The sequence below is a fragment of the Mustela nivalis genome (genome assembly GCF_964662115.1).
Source record: "Mustela nivalis genome assembly, chromosome: 12".
In the NCBI taxonomy this organism is placed as follows: Eukaryota; Metazoa; Chordata; class Mammalia; order Carnivora; family Mustelidae; genus Mustela; species Mustela nivalis.
In genome coordinates this window covers 11,961,540-11,978,046 of record NC_139031.1, presented here as the reverse complement: position 1 = coordinate 11,978,046, position 16,507 = coordinate 11,961,540, and the positions used below count along the sequence as shown (strand labels likewise).

General features: G+C 43.2%; 1 protein-coding gene across 5 annotated transcripts in view; it reads left to right on the top strand.

Annotated features, from left to right (window-relative positions):
- AGK (acylglycerol kinase) overlaps window positions 1-16,507 on the top strand; it is a 73,105-nt gene that overhangs the window by 44,089 nt on the left and 12,509 nt on the right. For all 5 annotated transcript variants that reach the window (XM_082693861.1, XM_082693860.1, XM_082693863.1 and 2 more), the window contains 3 exons: window positions 3,790-3,859; window positions 10,175-10,254; window positions 13,446-13,503. In XM_082693861.1, coding sequence (XP_082549987.1) covers window positions 3,790-3,859; window positions 10,175-10,254; window positions 13,446-13,503 — 208 coding nt within the window. The remainder of the gene's footprint in view (window positions 1-3,789; window positions 3,860-10,174; window positions 10,255-13,445; window positions 13,504-16,507) is intronic.

The following is a 16,507-nucleotide window of genomic DNA, read 5'->3' as shown; positions in this document are numbered from 1 at the left end:
GCTACAGTAATCAAGACAGTGTGGTGTTAACAAAAGAAGAAATGAATAGATCAATAGAAGAAAATGTCCAGAATTAAGCTCACACATATCTGGACACTTGCTTTTTTTTTTTTTTTTTTGACATAGTTGCCGGGGCAATTCAGTGGAGAAAGGGCAGTTTTTTCAACAATTGGTGCTGCAGTAGTTAGCTAAGCACATGCAAGAAAATGAACCATATGTGTAAAAATTAACATGAAATTGGTCATAGACTTAGATGTAAAACCTGAAACTTTAGAGGAAAATCTTTGTGACTTTGAGTTAGGTGATTTTTTTGTCATTTTTTTTTGTTTTTGTTTTTTTTTAAGATTTTATTCATTTTCTTGACAGAGTGAGAGAGCAAACACAGCAAGCAGAGCACCAGAGTGGGAGGGAGAAGCAGGCTTCCCACTGAGCAGGGAGCCTAATGCAGGGCTCCATTCCAGGAGCCTGGGATCACGACCTGAGCTGAAGGCAGACACTTAACCGACTGAGCCACCCAGATGCCCCAAGGCAATGATTTCTTAGGATACAAAAAGCAGAAACCATAAAAACAACAAAGAATAATTTTGGCTTTAGCAAAATTTAAAATGTTTGTTCTTTGAAAAAAGTGTGTGTGTGTGTGTGTGTGTGTGTGTTTTAAGATTTAAATTTGAGAGAACATGTGCATGAGAGACAACACAAGCAGAGTGGAGGGGGAGAGGGAGAGGAGAAGCAGGCTCCCTGCTGAGCAGAGATTCCCAGTGACAGGGGGCTCAATCCCAGGACCTTGGGATCATGACCTGAGCCGAAGGCAGACACTTAACCAACTGACCCACCGAGGTGCCCCTGAAAACCATTGTTAAGGAAATGAAAAGACAAGCTGCAGACTGGGAAAAAAATATTTGTAAGGCACATATCTGGTAAAGGACTAGTATCCAGAGTATACAAATAACTCCTTCAACTCAATAATAAGAAAATAAACAGCCAATAAAAGGGCAAAATATTTCAATGACCCTTCACCAAAGGCATAGATGGCATATAAGCCTATGAAAAAATGTTCATCATTAGTCATTGGGGAAGTGCAAATCAAATCCACTATTAGCTGTGTATGTTAGAATGGCTTAAACAAACCAGATGGAAACCTTAGGTCAATTGCTGACAAATACACAAAGCAATTAAATCTCTCATATTCCTGGTGGAAATGCAAAGTGGTACAGCCACTATGGAAAGGAGTTTGGCAGTTTCTTTTAAAATTAAACATTTGAAGGGCGCCTGGATGGCTCAGTGGGTTAAAGCTTCCGCCTTCAGCTCAGGTCATGGTCTCAGGGTCCTGGGATCAAGCCCCACATCGGGCTCTCTGCTCAGCGGGGAGCCGGCTTACTCCTCTCTCTCTGCCTACTTGTGATTACTTGTCTGTCAAATAAATAAATAAAATCTTTAAAAAAAAATAAAATTAAACATATGAGCAGCAATCACACTGCTAGGTATATACCCAAAAGAAATGAAGTCCTATGTCCATATGAAAATCTATACATGAATGTTTATAGTCACTTCCTTTGTAACTGCCAAAAACTGGGAATGGTGCCAGCATCCATCAACTGGTGAGTGGATAAGCTGTGGTAAGTCCATAGAATGGAATACCATTCGGCAGCATGAATGAATCTCATACTCATGCTAGCAGTTCTGAAAAGCTAAACTGCAAAGCCTTCATATGTTTTGTTTCAATTTATGTGACATTCTGGAAAACAGGAAACGGTAGTTGGCCAGGAGCTGGTGGTGGGGCACGTGGGTTGGCCACAAGGGGCCTTGAAGGGACTTTCCGAGATGTCATAAATGTTCTATGTCTTGGTGGTGTGATGGTTACAGGAGTGAAAGCATTTGTCCAAAACTGTAGAACAGTGTGCCTAAAAGGATGGAATTTGCTATGCATAAATTGTATTTATATTAAACTTATTCTTTCAAACATAGATAATTCTACTTATGTGAATAAGGGCTAGAGAGGAGCTGTTAGTTGTTCCTCAGTGTGGCTGACATTGATAGGGACCTTCCTTGGCGGCTCTTTCTCACTGTTCCTTCTGATTATCTACTGACCCTCATACTCCACCCTTGAAACTCATTCATTTGGGACTATTTGAGTATCAGTAAGGCTAATAACTATAATGCACCGAAACATATAAAACATATTTAAAAATACTTATGAATACGTAGTGATACTTTGGAATAAAGGTGAAAAACTCATTGGTCCTTTTTAGAGGCTCCGGGGATATCAGCTTATTATTTTGAAAATTGGTGAAATTAAGAAATCAAACATTTACCCTGATTTTCTCGTATGACCTCTATTTTATGGTACCTAAATCATTGATGAGGGAAAGTTTCTCTTTATGGACCAGATGATAAGTTAGAAGGAATGATAGGATTGAAAGATCACTATTTTGCAACTCTGTTAACCAATATAGCTATTGGTTATCAGTGGTTGCTACTGTCACACACACAAAAAAGCAAAGAGATGCATCTACTTACTGGTAGAAGTACACACCTCTGATGGAAGTACACACTGCTACCTTTGGAGTATTTTTGCCAAACACACCAAGCTGAATCAGATAGAGATTTTTAGGAAATGCAGGGAATAGGGACACATGTTAATACCAGGGGAATGCAGCAACAACTTAGTAAGACAACCCATTTCTTTTTTTAAATTTAATTTTGATTTTTCAGTTTCCAAGCTTCATTGTTTATGCACCACACCCAGTGCTCCGTGCAGTGTGTGCCCTCCATGATACCCACCAGCAGGTTTACCCAACCCCGCACCTGCATCCCCTCCAAACCCTCAGTTTGTTTGATCTCAGACTCCATAGTGCTAGAGAATTATACGGAAGGGCCTATAGGCTCGTTAGGGTAAACAGCGACGTTTCAGCGAAGATCTGAAGGATGAGACAGACTAGCCAGCCAAACAAAGAGACAGTGCGTAAGTGACCGGAGGGGTGGACAGGCTGGGCAGGGAAAGTGTTTGATGTGGGTTGACTTATTCTTTCTGCTGCAAGAGCAAATACTGTCTGGCCACTTGTTGATTTAATATTTCTTTGGCTGACTGTTGTAACTTAATGTGTGTCTAACCTGGGATCTAATTAGAGTATGAACCCTAGAACTGCTTTTAAGCTTAGCATAGTTTTTTCACATGCCCAGTATGATTGTCAATGGTACCAGGTTTTCTTACCTATAGACTTTTTAACTGACGATCAGAATGTAGGTAGGAATAGTCTTATGTCTATGAACGAAAGTACAGCCATTAAAATTACATCCTTGTAATCCTGGGAAGTCAGAGGAATAGGTCTTGGGTTCCAGATTATATTTTGCTGAGATAGTTCAAATCCTATCCCTTAGTTACCTTTTAGGTTATTAGAGTCAAATAGTATTTTTTCAAGTGCTTAAATTTCTTGGAATGAATGAAAGATGCTGTTAATATTAAGTATCATATTTTCCAGTGATAAGAGTTAGACACAGAGTAGAGATTCAATAGTTGTGAAGTAAACAAATGATTGGTGCCTTGTATAAACTTCTCTTTGCCAAAGCCTTCCCTTATATTTGTATCAGTAATTTTTTAATAATCATTTGTTGTGCTGTCTGGGAATATTTTGAAGGAATAGGTCTTTTTCCCGACCTATTAGTTCTCTGGGCAGGAGTGTGTGTGTGTGTGTGTGTGTGTGTGTGTGTGTGTGTCTGTCTGTTTGTGTGTGGTGGGGTGGGGGGTGCTGTTTTTCCACACATGATCATCTCTTCCCTTTGTCTTTTTAGACATATTACAGATGCCACCCTTGCCATTGTGAAAGGAGAGACTGTTCCACTCGATGTCTTGCAGATCAAGGTAGAGTCTTTTTTTTTTCAGAGTTTGATAAAATTACCAAAGTAATACACACATACATGTTGAAGAAAATATGATGTAGCAGTTCAAATGGCGTTACAGTGAATTAATATCCTTTCCTATCCCAAGCATTACTCTCAGAGAAGAAGGATTTACCTGTTTATTCTAGTTGTTATCACTAGAGAATATGCTTATGATGCTACTTTTTAAAATTTTGTTAAACATCCCCCCCACCAAACCTAAGGGTTACCATCATAGCCATGATCAGGTGTATAGTTGATTGTTAGTAAAGTCTATGATATTGCTTTTTGATTTATCAGTTGTAGATTCTAACCTTGACCTCTTTGTTATAATTAAGAATTCCTATAGATCTCCTCTCAGTATAGTGTCACTATTTTTAGTTCCTCCAGTGATTACCTTTGGACTGCATAATTTCACTGTCTTCTGTGGTGGTTTGGGATGGTAGAAGAGCCAGCAATACGAAGCAGTGACTGGGACGGTGACGGTTGGCATGGTGGCCACCGCTTGCTCTCGTGTCCCATCCATCCTTTGGAGGGGCTTGTCTTTGGAATTCAGGTTACTTGGCTGTCCTGCAGTCTCAGCTCCCTCTCTGGTGGGGTCAAGAAAAATTATGATTTTGTAGATTATCTGGCTTTTTCTCATTTTTGGGAGGGGATAATGTTCTTTGGAGTGTCCTACATCCTGGATGGGAGCAGAACTTCCCATATTTCTGTTGGGTTGTCTAACATTTTATTGATTTGTAGATGAACTCATGAATTGTTTTAAAAAAATATTTGCTGCCTATGCCCACTGAAAGGGCTTAGAAGCAATGAGACCCCACAGTAATGGACACACCTGGCACTTAGATTTTGGTCTTGAAATATTGCTCCCTAATAAAGGAAACCAGGACTCTGTGAAGAGAGGGCTTTCAGAGACAAGGTGAGAACAGAGCCAAGAGCTACTCAAAAACTAATGGAAATAACCTGAAAATACATAGGAGCTCGCCGATGGTATCCACCTGGCCAACTGTGGGACAGTTTGAACATCCAAAAGAATAATAATGCTAATGGCTTATATGCAGTAAATAAAAATGAAGAATCTGTGGGCCTACAGTTTAATATTAGAGAATTTCCAGCTTGTAAATGCAGAAGAAATTATAGTTATTATTTTGCAATCACTAATGAAATGATTCAGATAGAGATCATCAGTGGATGCTAAAACCATTGGTTAGAAGGTTATCGGGGAACATATATCGACATGGTCTTAAAGCATCACAGGTTACTAAATGATTACTTAGGGGAAGACGTAAGGTAGAGAGACCCAGGATACAGCATGTAACCAAGTGATCAAACCTAGCATCACCAGTAATGGGACAGATGGACAGTATCTGCCTCCTCATGTGATCTCTTGAGAAGGATACAACATCACCTATGGAGTTTCTTGCCTAAAATGTCCACTTCTCTGAATCTAACTGAAACAATGCTGAGAAGAAAAGTCTATCAAATCCAAATTATAGGACATTCTAAAAACAACTGTTGGTCTGGCCTCTTCAAAAATTTCAATGTCCTGAAATCCAAGAGAGGATAGAGTCTTTCAAGATTAGGGAAACTAAAGCAATATAGTTAAATCCAGTACAAAATCCTAGATTAGAAAAATGTAAAGACCACAAAAGATACTATTGGAACAATCAGATATTTAGTTCAGAATGTATATTAGATATATGTCAATGCTAGATTTCTTGAGAATGACAATAGCATTATACATATGTCTTTCCTTGTTCTTGGGAGATGCATGCTCAGATATTTAGGGGTGAGGGCCATGAAGTCTTCCATTTATTTGCAAATGATTTAACAAAACTACAAAAAATGTACACACCCAGATAAAGCCAATAGGGGAAAATGTTGGTGGCTGGTGAACGTAGTTGAGAGAGATAAACAGTGTTCATTATATGTTAAACAATTTCTTGGTTTGACATTTTTCTAAAAGAAAAATTTTGGAAGGAAGAAGACCCAGTAGCCATTCCGGATTCCTGATCGGAATCCTCTCTTTAAAAAGAATTTAATTCCTAGAAACAAAGATACCCTCACTATGCAGTAGTTAAGTAGCTATTCCTCCTTCATCAACCACCCCTCCATCGCTCCCCACCCTGCCCCGCCCACCACAAAAGGGCAGATGCCTGAGAAGTCTGAGTCTTAATGCCAAACAAATTTATGAACAGTGAGCCCTGTCATTTACTCAGAGTCGGTCCTAAAATATACCAGCTACACTCAGGTTGCCCTTCAGAGGCTCCGAACATTTTATATTCACTCAAGTTTCCCTGCTATCTCTGAAAGAAGGTTCCACACTGTGTCACGATTCCGAACTTCAGTCCTGAAATACTGCTGTTAGTTATATAGCATTGGCCAGACGCATGTTTGCAGTTGGTGAACCTATGCGCTTACAGCCTGTTTTCCTTTTGTTTTCTTTTGTTCTTCATTGGAGTGATGTCTGGACTCCCCACCCTGACGTCACTGGTCATGATAAAAGTGATTTAAATTGCATTGGGTTCTTTAGCGTATAGTAAATCTAAGTCATTCTCACAAAATGGAAGGGCTGTGTGAAAGAAATTCTAGTCTAGGAAGGCAGCACAGATTGGCATCTATGCCAAATTGTTTATTAAAATGTTATTTACCAGAAGAGGTGAGTCAGGCTGTATCTCCTAATAACTAGGTGACTGACGGCTGCGTATAAGTGCGTGAGAAGTAATACACTCCAGGGTAGTTAGGATTTAATTGAAAATTGTGGCTTGTGCTTATATTTAAAAGTCTTATCTCCTCTTTTTCTTTTCTTCCAAATGTACTGATTTTGTGAATTAATGAAACCTGTATCAAATTGGCCACAGGCTCTGTATGTTGATGACACAGCCCAGGAAGCAGAAAACTTCACAAGTAGTTCCTCGGAAGCATAGCACAGCAGCCTCCACTGTGGCTTCTGAGGCACCACGACGCTGACTTTGTCTTCTTGGTCTTCCTTCTTCCTGGAAATTGTTTTCAGAATATAGAGGGAAGCATTATAGTTATGGCCTGATATCAGATTCTTCTTTTAAAAAACAAACTCAGAGCCAGTTAAACATAAATAACTGGAGCGTCTCTGAAGATCCAGTCCTTGGACGTTATCGTGATGCTTTGTGTTTAGCTTTTTGCAGTGCTCACTGTGCGCTTGTGTCTCGCTTGGACCTCCGGCTTAAGACAAGATGTCTGTTAGTATCTTCATTTGACAGAGTGAAAAAAATGACAAATCATGCTAGACAGAAGTAGAATCTAGATTTTTCTGTCTTATGGTCCATTGCTTTTTGATGTGACTGTTTTGCCCAGGTGGTATCACTGGTGGCACCTGGTCCTGTGATTTCTGAAGGCATTTTCCCATGTAGACATCTACAAAGCCTAGTATTTGACTTGAAAGTAATTACTGGAAAGACTTATGGAAGTCTTTCTAGTTCTTTCTTTTTGTTCCGTCAGTTGAATTCTTAGAACCTGTCAACCCAGAACCCAAAGAGGAGGATAGGGCTGCTGGTCGAAGTTAGAATTTCTCCCTTTCTTCTGTCGTTCCTGGCTTTCTTCTGTTAAGACCCTCACTGAGCAAAATCTCAGGACTTCTGAATTTTTTCTATTTGTTTCTGTCTCTTTATTTAGAATTCCTAAAATTCCTGGATCAGGAATTAAGAATTACCTACCTAGTTGACCAAAATGGCTTTCTTTTCACTGTCCCTTAAGCTTCTCTTCCAACCAGAATTCTGAGTTAGTTTTTTGTTCTGTTTTGTGTTGTTTTGTTTTGTTTTAGCAAACCATTGGGCCATTTTCTCTTTCCAGGAGGTCAATGACTTGGGACAACATATCTTCTTTGCTGTTAAAATCTGGCTGTGTGCCTGTCTTCTGTGTCTGCTTTTGTTCACTGACCTGTCCATCTGATACTCTTGTCGCCCGGGCCTTCGTCGGGTTAACATCCGGTGGTATTTTGTCTGTCGGCTTCTGCTCTGTCTCCCTGCCCTTGTTCATCTTTCTTGTGCACCCCAACAGGGGCCATTCTCTCCATTACTGACCCCCAGGCCTCTCCTGAACCCTGGGGCTCTGTGCCCATCTGGCTGATAGCTGGGCTTCTCTAGATCTTTCTACACTCATTTCCTATTGTCCAGAGTCCCACCCCTAGCTAGGAGTAGCACCTCAAATCAATGATACCTTGAGCTTACAAGGCTCTGCAGCTAATCTTAACAGAATATTCCTACCCCCCACCCCCCCAGAGGAAGAGAAAATATTCTTAGTGCAGCAGTTGGGAAGGCTTGAGTACTAAACCAGGACGTGGTGTGACAGTGCATGCTTTAGCTCAGCCTTTCCCGAGGAATATTAGTTATGCAGAATGCCTCCCAGAGAAGGGGTGTAGTTAACAATTCAGGGAAACTGTGTATTTCTCCTTTTGGAAGTTTATAATGTACATTAACATATTAAAGATCCTAAGAAGAACTGCAGTAAACGTGTTTCAAACCAAGGAGTCTGGTCTTTCTCAACTCCTTTCGTCACGGAATCCTCTACCGTCATTACTGTCATTACTAGCTGTGACACTTCCTAGTCCCTCGGGAACACTTGGGGGAAATAGTCCCATATTTCCTGTAGATACTGCAAACTCCCACAGTGCTGCTTCTCTCCCTGACGCTGGGCCACCCTTTCTTCTCTCTTTTCTGTCTCTCCATGCTTCTCAACCTCCCTCAATCTAGGCACTTTATTCTTTAAAATTTAATGTAGTATTAATTTTTTTTGATAAAAACTGTTTATAAATTAAATGTTTATATTATTATTACAAACATAAACGTTTATAAATGTTGTATTTCCCCGGCCACCGGCCTCCTTGCCCTCTCCCCCGAGCCGCACACAGACACGCCTGCTCTGCACTTTCATAAACCTCGACGTCTGTCTGCGTCATGTGAACCGCTGCATCGTGCCGTCATCCTTGTGTCTGCACACCCCCCTCGCACCGGGAGCTCTTTGAGGGCAGATACTTTTTGTATTGCTAGTCCCTAATATGGGATATGTATTCATTAGTGATGATTCCATGAAAAAACTGGTGAGCTTTCTACCATCTGGATGGTTCCAGGCCCTGCTGTGTTCCACAACATCCCCTTGGCCCCGGGACACTAGCATGTCCTTGCTGTGCTGGGCCGAGGCGCCTCATCAGTACCTCTGTGCGCCGCCGTTTCTCGCCCGAGTTCCCTCCTCCTTGCTTAAGCTGGTGCAGGGACAGAAAAGCACATGTGCTGCTTGGGCAGGTACACACCGAGGACCAGAGGCCCGTGTCTATCCTTGTAAGCTGCCCCTATTAGTGCATGATTCTCCTGCAAATCCTTCACTTCGTTTCGGTGTCGTGGCATCAGAGTGGGATGGAGGGGAAGACTTCACGTCCTTTCTCCAGACCAGCATTTGACAGTGTCAAGGGTCCTCCAGTTCTTAATCTTCCACTGATGCTGGTTGTGGAAATCGAACTGATTCTTCCCCCATTTAGCAAGTTCTGGGGAGTCGTGTTCTCACATGTGACAGCTCCGTTTAGAATGTGGGCAGAGTCTTGGGCTTTGGCGGTAATTCTGAGCTATGGGAAAAGGACCTTTTATGTCTTATATATCTGGATCTATATACACATATACGCACACATATATTTATACTCTAAGGAAGGTCCATCAAGAAGTACAAGCTCTTAAAGACAGTAGCTCGACTGTGCATGTTTTCTATTTCTTAACTCATAGATTTATTAGTAACTCAGTGATTGTAATATGCGATATTTTACCATAAAGCATTGGACTAAATCCGAATCACTTTTTATTCTGACTTGTTATGACAGAGACCTGACTCTAGTTTTAGATATTCAGGTGAAACATTTTAGAGTACCAGGATTTTCCTCTGACTTGAGAGCTCTTGGACCTCTAAAGAGAATGCAGGCTTAAATTAGCTTTGCCTTGGACGTGTCTCTGAGAGAGGAGAAATTCGGGCCGACTCTGTGACTGACTGGTCAAAGGGCCAGTGTAGTCAGCCACTTCATAATTTAAGTCTGAAGTACGGTAACATGTTCCTGGCCAGCAGATTCATGAGGTCTACTACAGAAAAATTAATTTCATTTTACAGTGTTGTTTACTCAGGTCCTTTTAGTGACTACTCAGTTAATTTCTGAGATTCTGAACATCCTTTCTAGAATTTGGTTTGAGGAAAAGTAGGCCCTGAGCATTTGCTGGGTACTTACCTGTAGAGCATTCTAAGTAACTGGAATCCTTAACTGAAGATGAATGTACTTCACTTCCAGGGTGAAAAGGAACAGCCCGTGTTCGCAGTGACCGGCCTTCGATGGGGATCCTTCAGAGACGCCGGCGTCAAAGTTAGCAAGTAAAGCGTTCCTGTACTGATGTGGGATGATTTTTTAAAAACTATTTTTCTGCTCCCGTCTTTGCGGTTTCAATATACAGTGGTCATCTAGGATGAAGTTGGATGGGCCTGGAGGTGAATTACTTATGAATAAGAGAGACAGAGGTTTAGATCTGACACACAGAAAGGCTAGGGAAGCTTCCCGTTTCCTCCACACTTGCCGGCAGTGAAGCGGCCGCGATGGCGTGCGTGTCTTTGGCCATGGTGTCCGAGCACAGGGCAGGCTCACGCTGGCCTGGAGTTGCCTGGCATCCTGCAACCTGTGGGGCCGGCCCTGCGGGCCGCCCAGCCTCATGGAGCTTTTGCAGCCCTGGGGGACTGGCCCTGAGAGGTGTTCTTGTTGAAAGCCTAGTGGATCGAGAGACCACAGGCTGCAGTCGGAAAGAAAGGCGGAACGCCGGGCTGTGTTGGGAGCTGGAAGAAACGGGCCTGTCCGAGGCTGTGGCTGGCTTCCATGAGAGTGGACTTCTGTTCGGAGAGTTCACTGTGCTGCATGAAAATGTTGGCTTGGAAAGCGGCTGTGGGTATTCTGTTCCGAGTGGAGGGTGGTGCAGGCGCAGGCTTCCCAAGGGGGCACTGACTCCGTGCCTGGTGGGTAGTGCTTTCTCTTTACCTTTTTTATTTCCTAACGTCGGCTTATGATTTTAGTATGGTTTAAATGAACTATGATCAGTCTCACAGCTTTTATCAAGAAGACGCCTCTTTCCCCTCATAAGCTTTCCTGCCACACTCTATGGAAATTTCTCTTACTTGTCTCACTTTGTTATTCCTGCTAATGAGGTTCTCGAGAGTGGAATGCCAGAGGGGGAGGTGCTGTATTGTTTTACAGGCTGCGCTGTTGAACAGTTCACATTGTTTTTATTTGTAAGTTGGCTGTGATTACCTTGATTCCACAAATCACCATATGGTGTTATTTTATTAAAGATTTTATTCATTGGAGAGAGATGAGAGCGAATGAGAGTGCAGAAGTGGGGAGAGGAGATGAGGGCAGAGGGAGCAGCAGACTGGGATCCCACAGCGGGGCTTGACACTAGCGCCCTGGGATCATGACCTGAGCCAAAGGCAGGTGCGTAACCAACTGAGCCACTCAGGCAACCCAACGAATCACCTTATTATTATTTTTTTTAAAGATTTTATTTATTTATTTGACAGACAGAGATCACAAGTAGGCAGAGAGGCAGGCAGAGAGAGAGGAGGAAGCAAGCTCCCTGCTGAGCAGAGAGCCCGATGCGGGACTCGATCCCAGGATCCTGAGATCATGACCCGAGCCAAAGGCAGCGGCTTAACCCACTGAGCCACCCAGGCGCCCCTCACCTTATGTTTTATCTGTGATCTTGAATACCAGCAACTCGCCAAGAGTAATTGCTTTATTTTCCCTGAAAATGTCTGGTGAGAACAAATTGCTTCGTGAAATGTGTTAACAACTGAGCACGAGCATAGGTCGACCCCTTTAGGAGGATCTCACACGCTTGCCCCTCTTTTGATTGATTTTTGAACAGTGAATTTTAAAATTTTGGTGGTGATTATCTAACACCTCGACTGGGACCTTCCACGGAGTCCCTCTGTGTGCCGTAGGAGAAACAGTGGGCATGCAAGAAATGATTTCCTAGCTGGACATTAGGTACAGGCATAGTGTCATTGGTAGAGATGAGTGGAACTATGGATAGTTAGGAATAAACTGCCTTTCTCTCTGGCTAGCTGGGAAATGAAATAAATTATTATGTAAGCTTAGAAAAAAATCAGATGATCAAGGCCCTCATTAGGAACATGACAGTATGATCCTGAATAATACTTAGGATGGCTCCACATTGTTCATTGGATTCTATCTAACCCCCTTATTCTGGCATTCAAGGCCCAACTTGATCTGTCATCAACCCTAATTCCGTATTTACGTATCTTTACTTCTAAGTCTTTGCTGTGGCTGCTGTTCTCAGTGTTTCCTGTGCCTTTGCTACTCCCCTTGCCTAGAATGACTTCTTTCCCTCTTTCGTGGATCTAAATCTGAGCTGGTTATCTTTGCTCTTGTGCAGGTCTGGTTGCCCCGATGATTTTCAGACTGTAGTGGTTTCTTGTCCCTTGACTCTCCTCACCAATAAATCATTATATATATATATATATATATATATATATATATATATATATATATATATATATAATGGAAAATATATATATTTATATATATATGTTTGTATATCATATATTATATTTCCATATATTTATAGATCAGTCGGCACTGACACACACACACACACACATAGCCATTTATTGTTTTCTGTTACTTTTTTGGGCTTTATTGTCTCAAATTATAAGCCTTCAAAGGCAGGAGTTTTATGCTTTTACTTCTTTTTCCTTCATATACATAGTAAATGCTAAATAAATGCATATTGAGTGGAATCAAATAGGGAGCCCTTAAGATGAGCTGGTAGGAGACAGAGATGAATTTTAAGAGAGGAACCTATTTTATGTCACTTTTCTAGTTCCCATTAGGCATCTTTCTCTCTACACTAGCTTTTATGTATTTAGCAGTATGCGGTAGACACTCTTCGCTCCCAGATTTAACATTTCCCGTTTGGAAGCTGCATAACACGAGTAATGTGAAGTTAGGCTGATTTACAGATTTTAAGTGGTGTGCGCGTGTGTGTGCGTGTGCGTCTGTGTGTGAGAGAACATGGTAGACAGGATCCAGTCACTTGAGCATGTGAGTCACACACCAGACCACCCAGCATCTGCGTCTCATTGTGGCTTCATCATCCTCCACCCACTGCCCTTTTGAACGTCGACTCTGCTGTATTCTGTGGTTGAGAGTATATATCACAGTGATACCTGTGAATTGAGAGAGGGAGATGCTGATTATGTATTTCTTGTAAATTGCAAGGGTCTCTCCACTGTGTAATTCATTACGCACTACTTGACACGACATTGAAATGTAGATGAAAAACTTAACTGTTTTCTTTGTTTCTGCTAAAGCACAATCCCCAGGCCTCCAGAGCTGGGAGTGGTGTATTCATAGTCCACCCCTTACACTGGAGGTGGCTGTGCGGGGTGTCCGCAGTGGAGGGGCACTTTTAACATGCTATTCTTCTTGAATGATGTCTAGCCCTTTCAGAGTTCTCTTAATGTTCTAACCAGGTTTTTGTCTTGATCGTTCTCAGATACTGGTATCTCGGGCCTCTAAAAACCAAAGCAGCTCACTTCTTCAGCACTCTTAAGGTAAATGCAATTTCCAGTGTAGAAAGTTGCCCTGTGTTCTTTTGTTGTTACTCTGTGATGTGTCAGTTTGGATTTTTAAAAATTCCCTGCTACAGATATATATGACATGTTCCAAATGGGGGCTCTTTACTCAGAAGCGAGCGCAGGAGGCGTTCCTGTCGCATAAGCCGTCGCCCTCATCTACCAGCTCGTTCCTTCCCTTACCAAACCCGGAGTTAGTTTCTCTTTGATATTCCACTTCCTTTTGTTTATTCACTCACTCTTGCCAGACAAACCTGGAATAGAATGCCTATATCTCATCAATTATTTGTAAGGGTGTCTGCATTAGTATCTGGAAATGAACTGGAGATTTGCATCCGAATGTATGTAATTGAACAGTCTCGTGTATAATAGAGTAGGTTCCACACTGTGCTAGCAAAAATATGGGTCGTGGTTCCTGTCTTGGACAGTACAAATAGGGAATATTTCTAGCGTCAGAGAGCATTCCATTGGGCGCTGCTACTATTTCCTGTCCACGGACAAATGTTGTCCTAGAGAAAAGCTGAATGGTGTATATTAATGAAAATGCTAATAGCAAAGTCATCCTTATCTGTGGATGACATCCTGTGTTCAGCTTTTATGCAAATCAAAGCAGTATGTTCAAAAGTTGGCAACTCAGTCTGAAAATTGGCAGATCAAGTTTGTTGTGAAAATATTGGTTCTGATGTTAATATTCAGAGCGTCAAGTGTTTTTCTAATTGTAAAAGTGATGCATGTCCATTGCAAACATTTGGAAAACATAGCTCCCTTTACCTTCTAAATAAATTCTTGTTGTGTTAAAGAAATGTAAAAATCAAAACCCCTAAGTACTGGGGGTGGCCAGTTTACATGATTATGAGCATGAACTTGGAGGACAATGCCTTTCTACACTGAAGGCACACCGTTTTAGTAAAATGCGTTGTTACTCTTGCTTAGGGGATAATTTCAGTGGTGGAGTGGGGGTGCCGTTCGGGAGAGCAGAGTGGCTGTGCGCGTAAGCTGTCCTGTCAGGGAGAAGGTAAACTCTTCCCCGCCTTTCTTCAGCAAACGGTTATTAAATATCTAATGTGGACAGCCCTGCTATCTACTCGGCAGGTTCCTGCCCTCAAGGAGGATCCATGTTTGGGGAGTGTGAGGCTCCAGTAAAGCGGGGGCGTGGCAAGTGCTGGGAGAGCCTGTGGAAAGACAAGGTGGGAGCAGTTGGGGGGGTGGGGTGGGCAGTCGTATCTGCCTCAGGGGCAGCAGCCTTCCCAGGGCAGGGAACACTTCTACTCAAGTTTGAATCTACACAGGACTGCATAAAGGGCATTCCAGGTGGAGGAGCCAGGATGTGTGAAGTGGCCGTGATGTCACGTGGTCGTGGTCGGGACAACAGAAAGGCAGGAAGCGGGGTTCGAGGGGTGGGAAGGGAGGTGGTGGCAGTTGGGCGGTGGCAGCTGACTTTGACCATGACAGCGCTGGGGAACTACTGAGTCTTAAGCAGGGGAGAGACATGAGTGGATCTGCATTTCAGAAAAGCTATTTGTCAGCAGTGTAGACAAGAGATTGCTTGTGGGTGTTTAAGGCAAGAGCACCAGATAGAAGATTGTTCAAGTAAGCCAGGGGAGAGGTGATGAGGTCCAAACTAGTTTGCAATCTGGAGTTTTCATGAACTCCGACAAGATTAGAATAGGATCACGTGTGTGAAGAAAGATGCGATTTTCAGTTGGGCACATGGTGCAGACAGGCCAGGGATAGCCTGGAGGAATGGAAGCACCTGAAGAGCCACAGAGCTGCCCGTGAAGCCTGAGGGGAAGGGGCGGTCCCCGTGAGAGTCCCCGAGAGAGACCTGCTAGCCAGAGGGAGCCAGAGCGTCAGGAAGCGGCAGCACAGAGTCTAAATCAGGGTGATGAGGGAGCAGGAGGCTGGCTGAGGACAAAGCAAAAGCTGGCGCCTTGCACCCCCTCTTCACCCTTTCCCCTCCATAAGTGTAGCATCCCTCAGGCAGCCCTGACTGCCATGAACAATAAGCAAATAGTTAACTTGCAGAGCTCACAATCCTGCTAGACAGGAGGCTCCCTTGGCTTACAAATGTCCTAAATCTCGCTAACAAAGACGATTGATAGCAGGATTGTGACACCCCACCAAAAAGTCTCCCAACTATCTTAATGTTAATGGCTGGTCTAAAGACAACACTGATCCAGCAGCAAGGGCAAGGCCTCCAGCAGGCCTGGAACATCCTGGCACCTTGTAGGCCCTCTTTAGCATATGAAAACTCCATTGAAACCTCTCTTCCCCTCACCTTCCCCCAGCCTCGGTACATAACCTGCCATCCCTCACAACCCGGGGCAGCAGCTCTTCCTGCCCACGGGTCCTGTCCCAGTGCTTTAATAAACCACCATTTTGCACCAAAGATGTCTCAAGAATTCTTTCTTGGTCATCGGCTCCAGACCTTAGCCCACCAAACCTCACCTAGGTTCTAGAACTTCATCAAGGGCAGGAAGGTGCCCGCTGCATTCAGCAGCCTCTGAAGGTTTGCTCACCTCCCAAGTAGAGGGGCTGAGCCCCCTCCACGGAAGTTAGGGAATAAAGGTAGGTTAAGCCACACAGACAGCACTTTGAAAGGAAGGAAATAGAAAAGGCAAAAGCTAGTGAGAAACAGGGGGCCAGCCGAGTGTTGTTTTTATTGATTGGAGAGGGGGCTGTGTCTTTCTACCCTGACACAAAAGCCAAGAAGAAAGGAAAGAGGTGAGAGATATGGAGATGCAGAGCAAGACTGAGTCGGCCAAGCCCGGGCTCGGTGGGGAGGGCATGGGGCCCACAGTGCTGGGTCAGCCTTGGACAGAGGAAGGGCGCCTTTTTCCTTGAGAAAGGAGAAAACTAGAACAGAGGTCCAGGTGCAAACAAATTTATAGAGTGTTAGGCAGTTCTCCCTGACGTCCTGATGGTCTCACTGAAGCCTGGGGAGCAAGGTGATCTGTTGAAAATGAGGTGGGTGGTCGTGGTG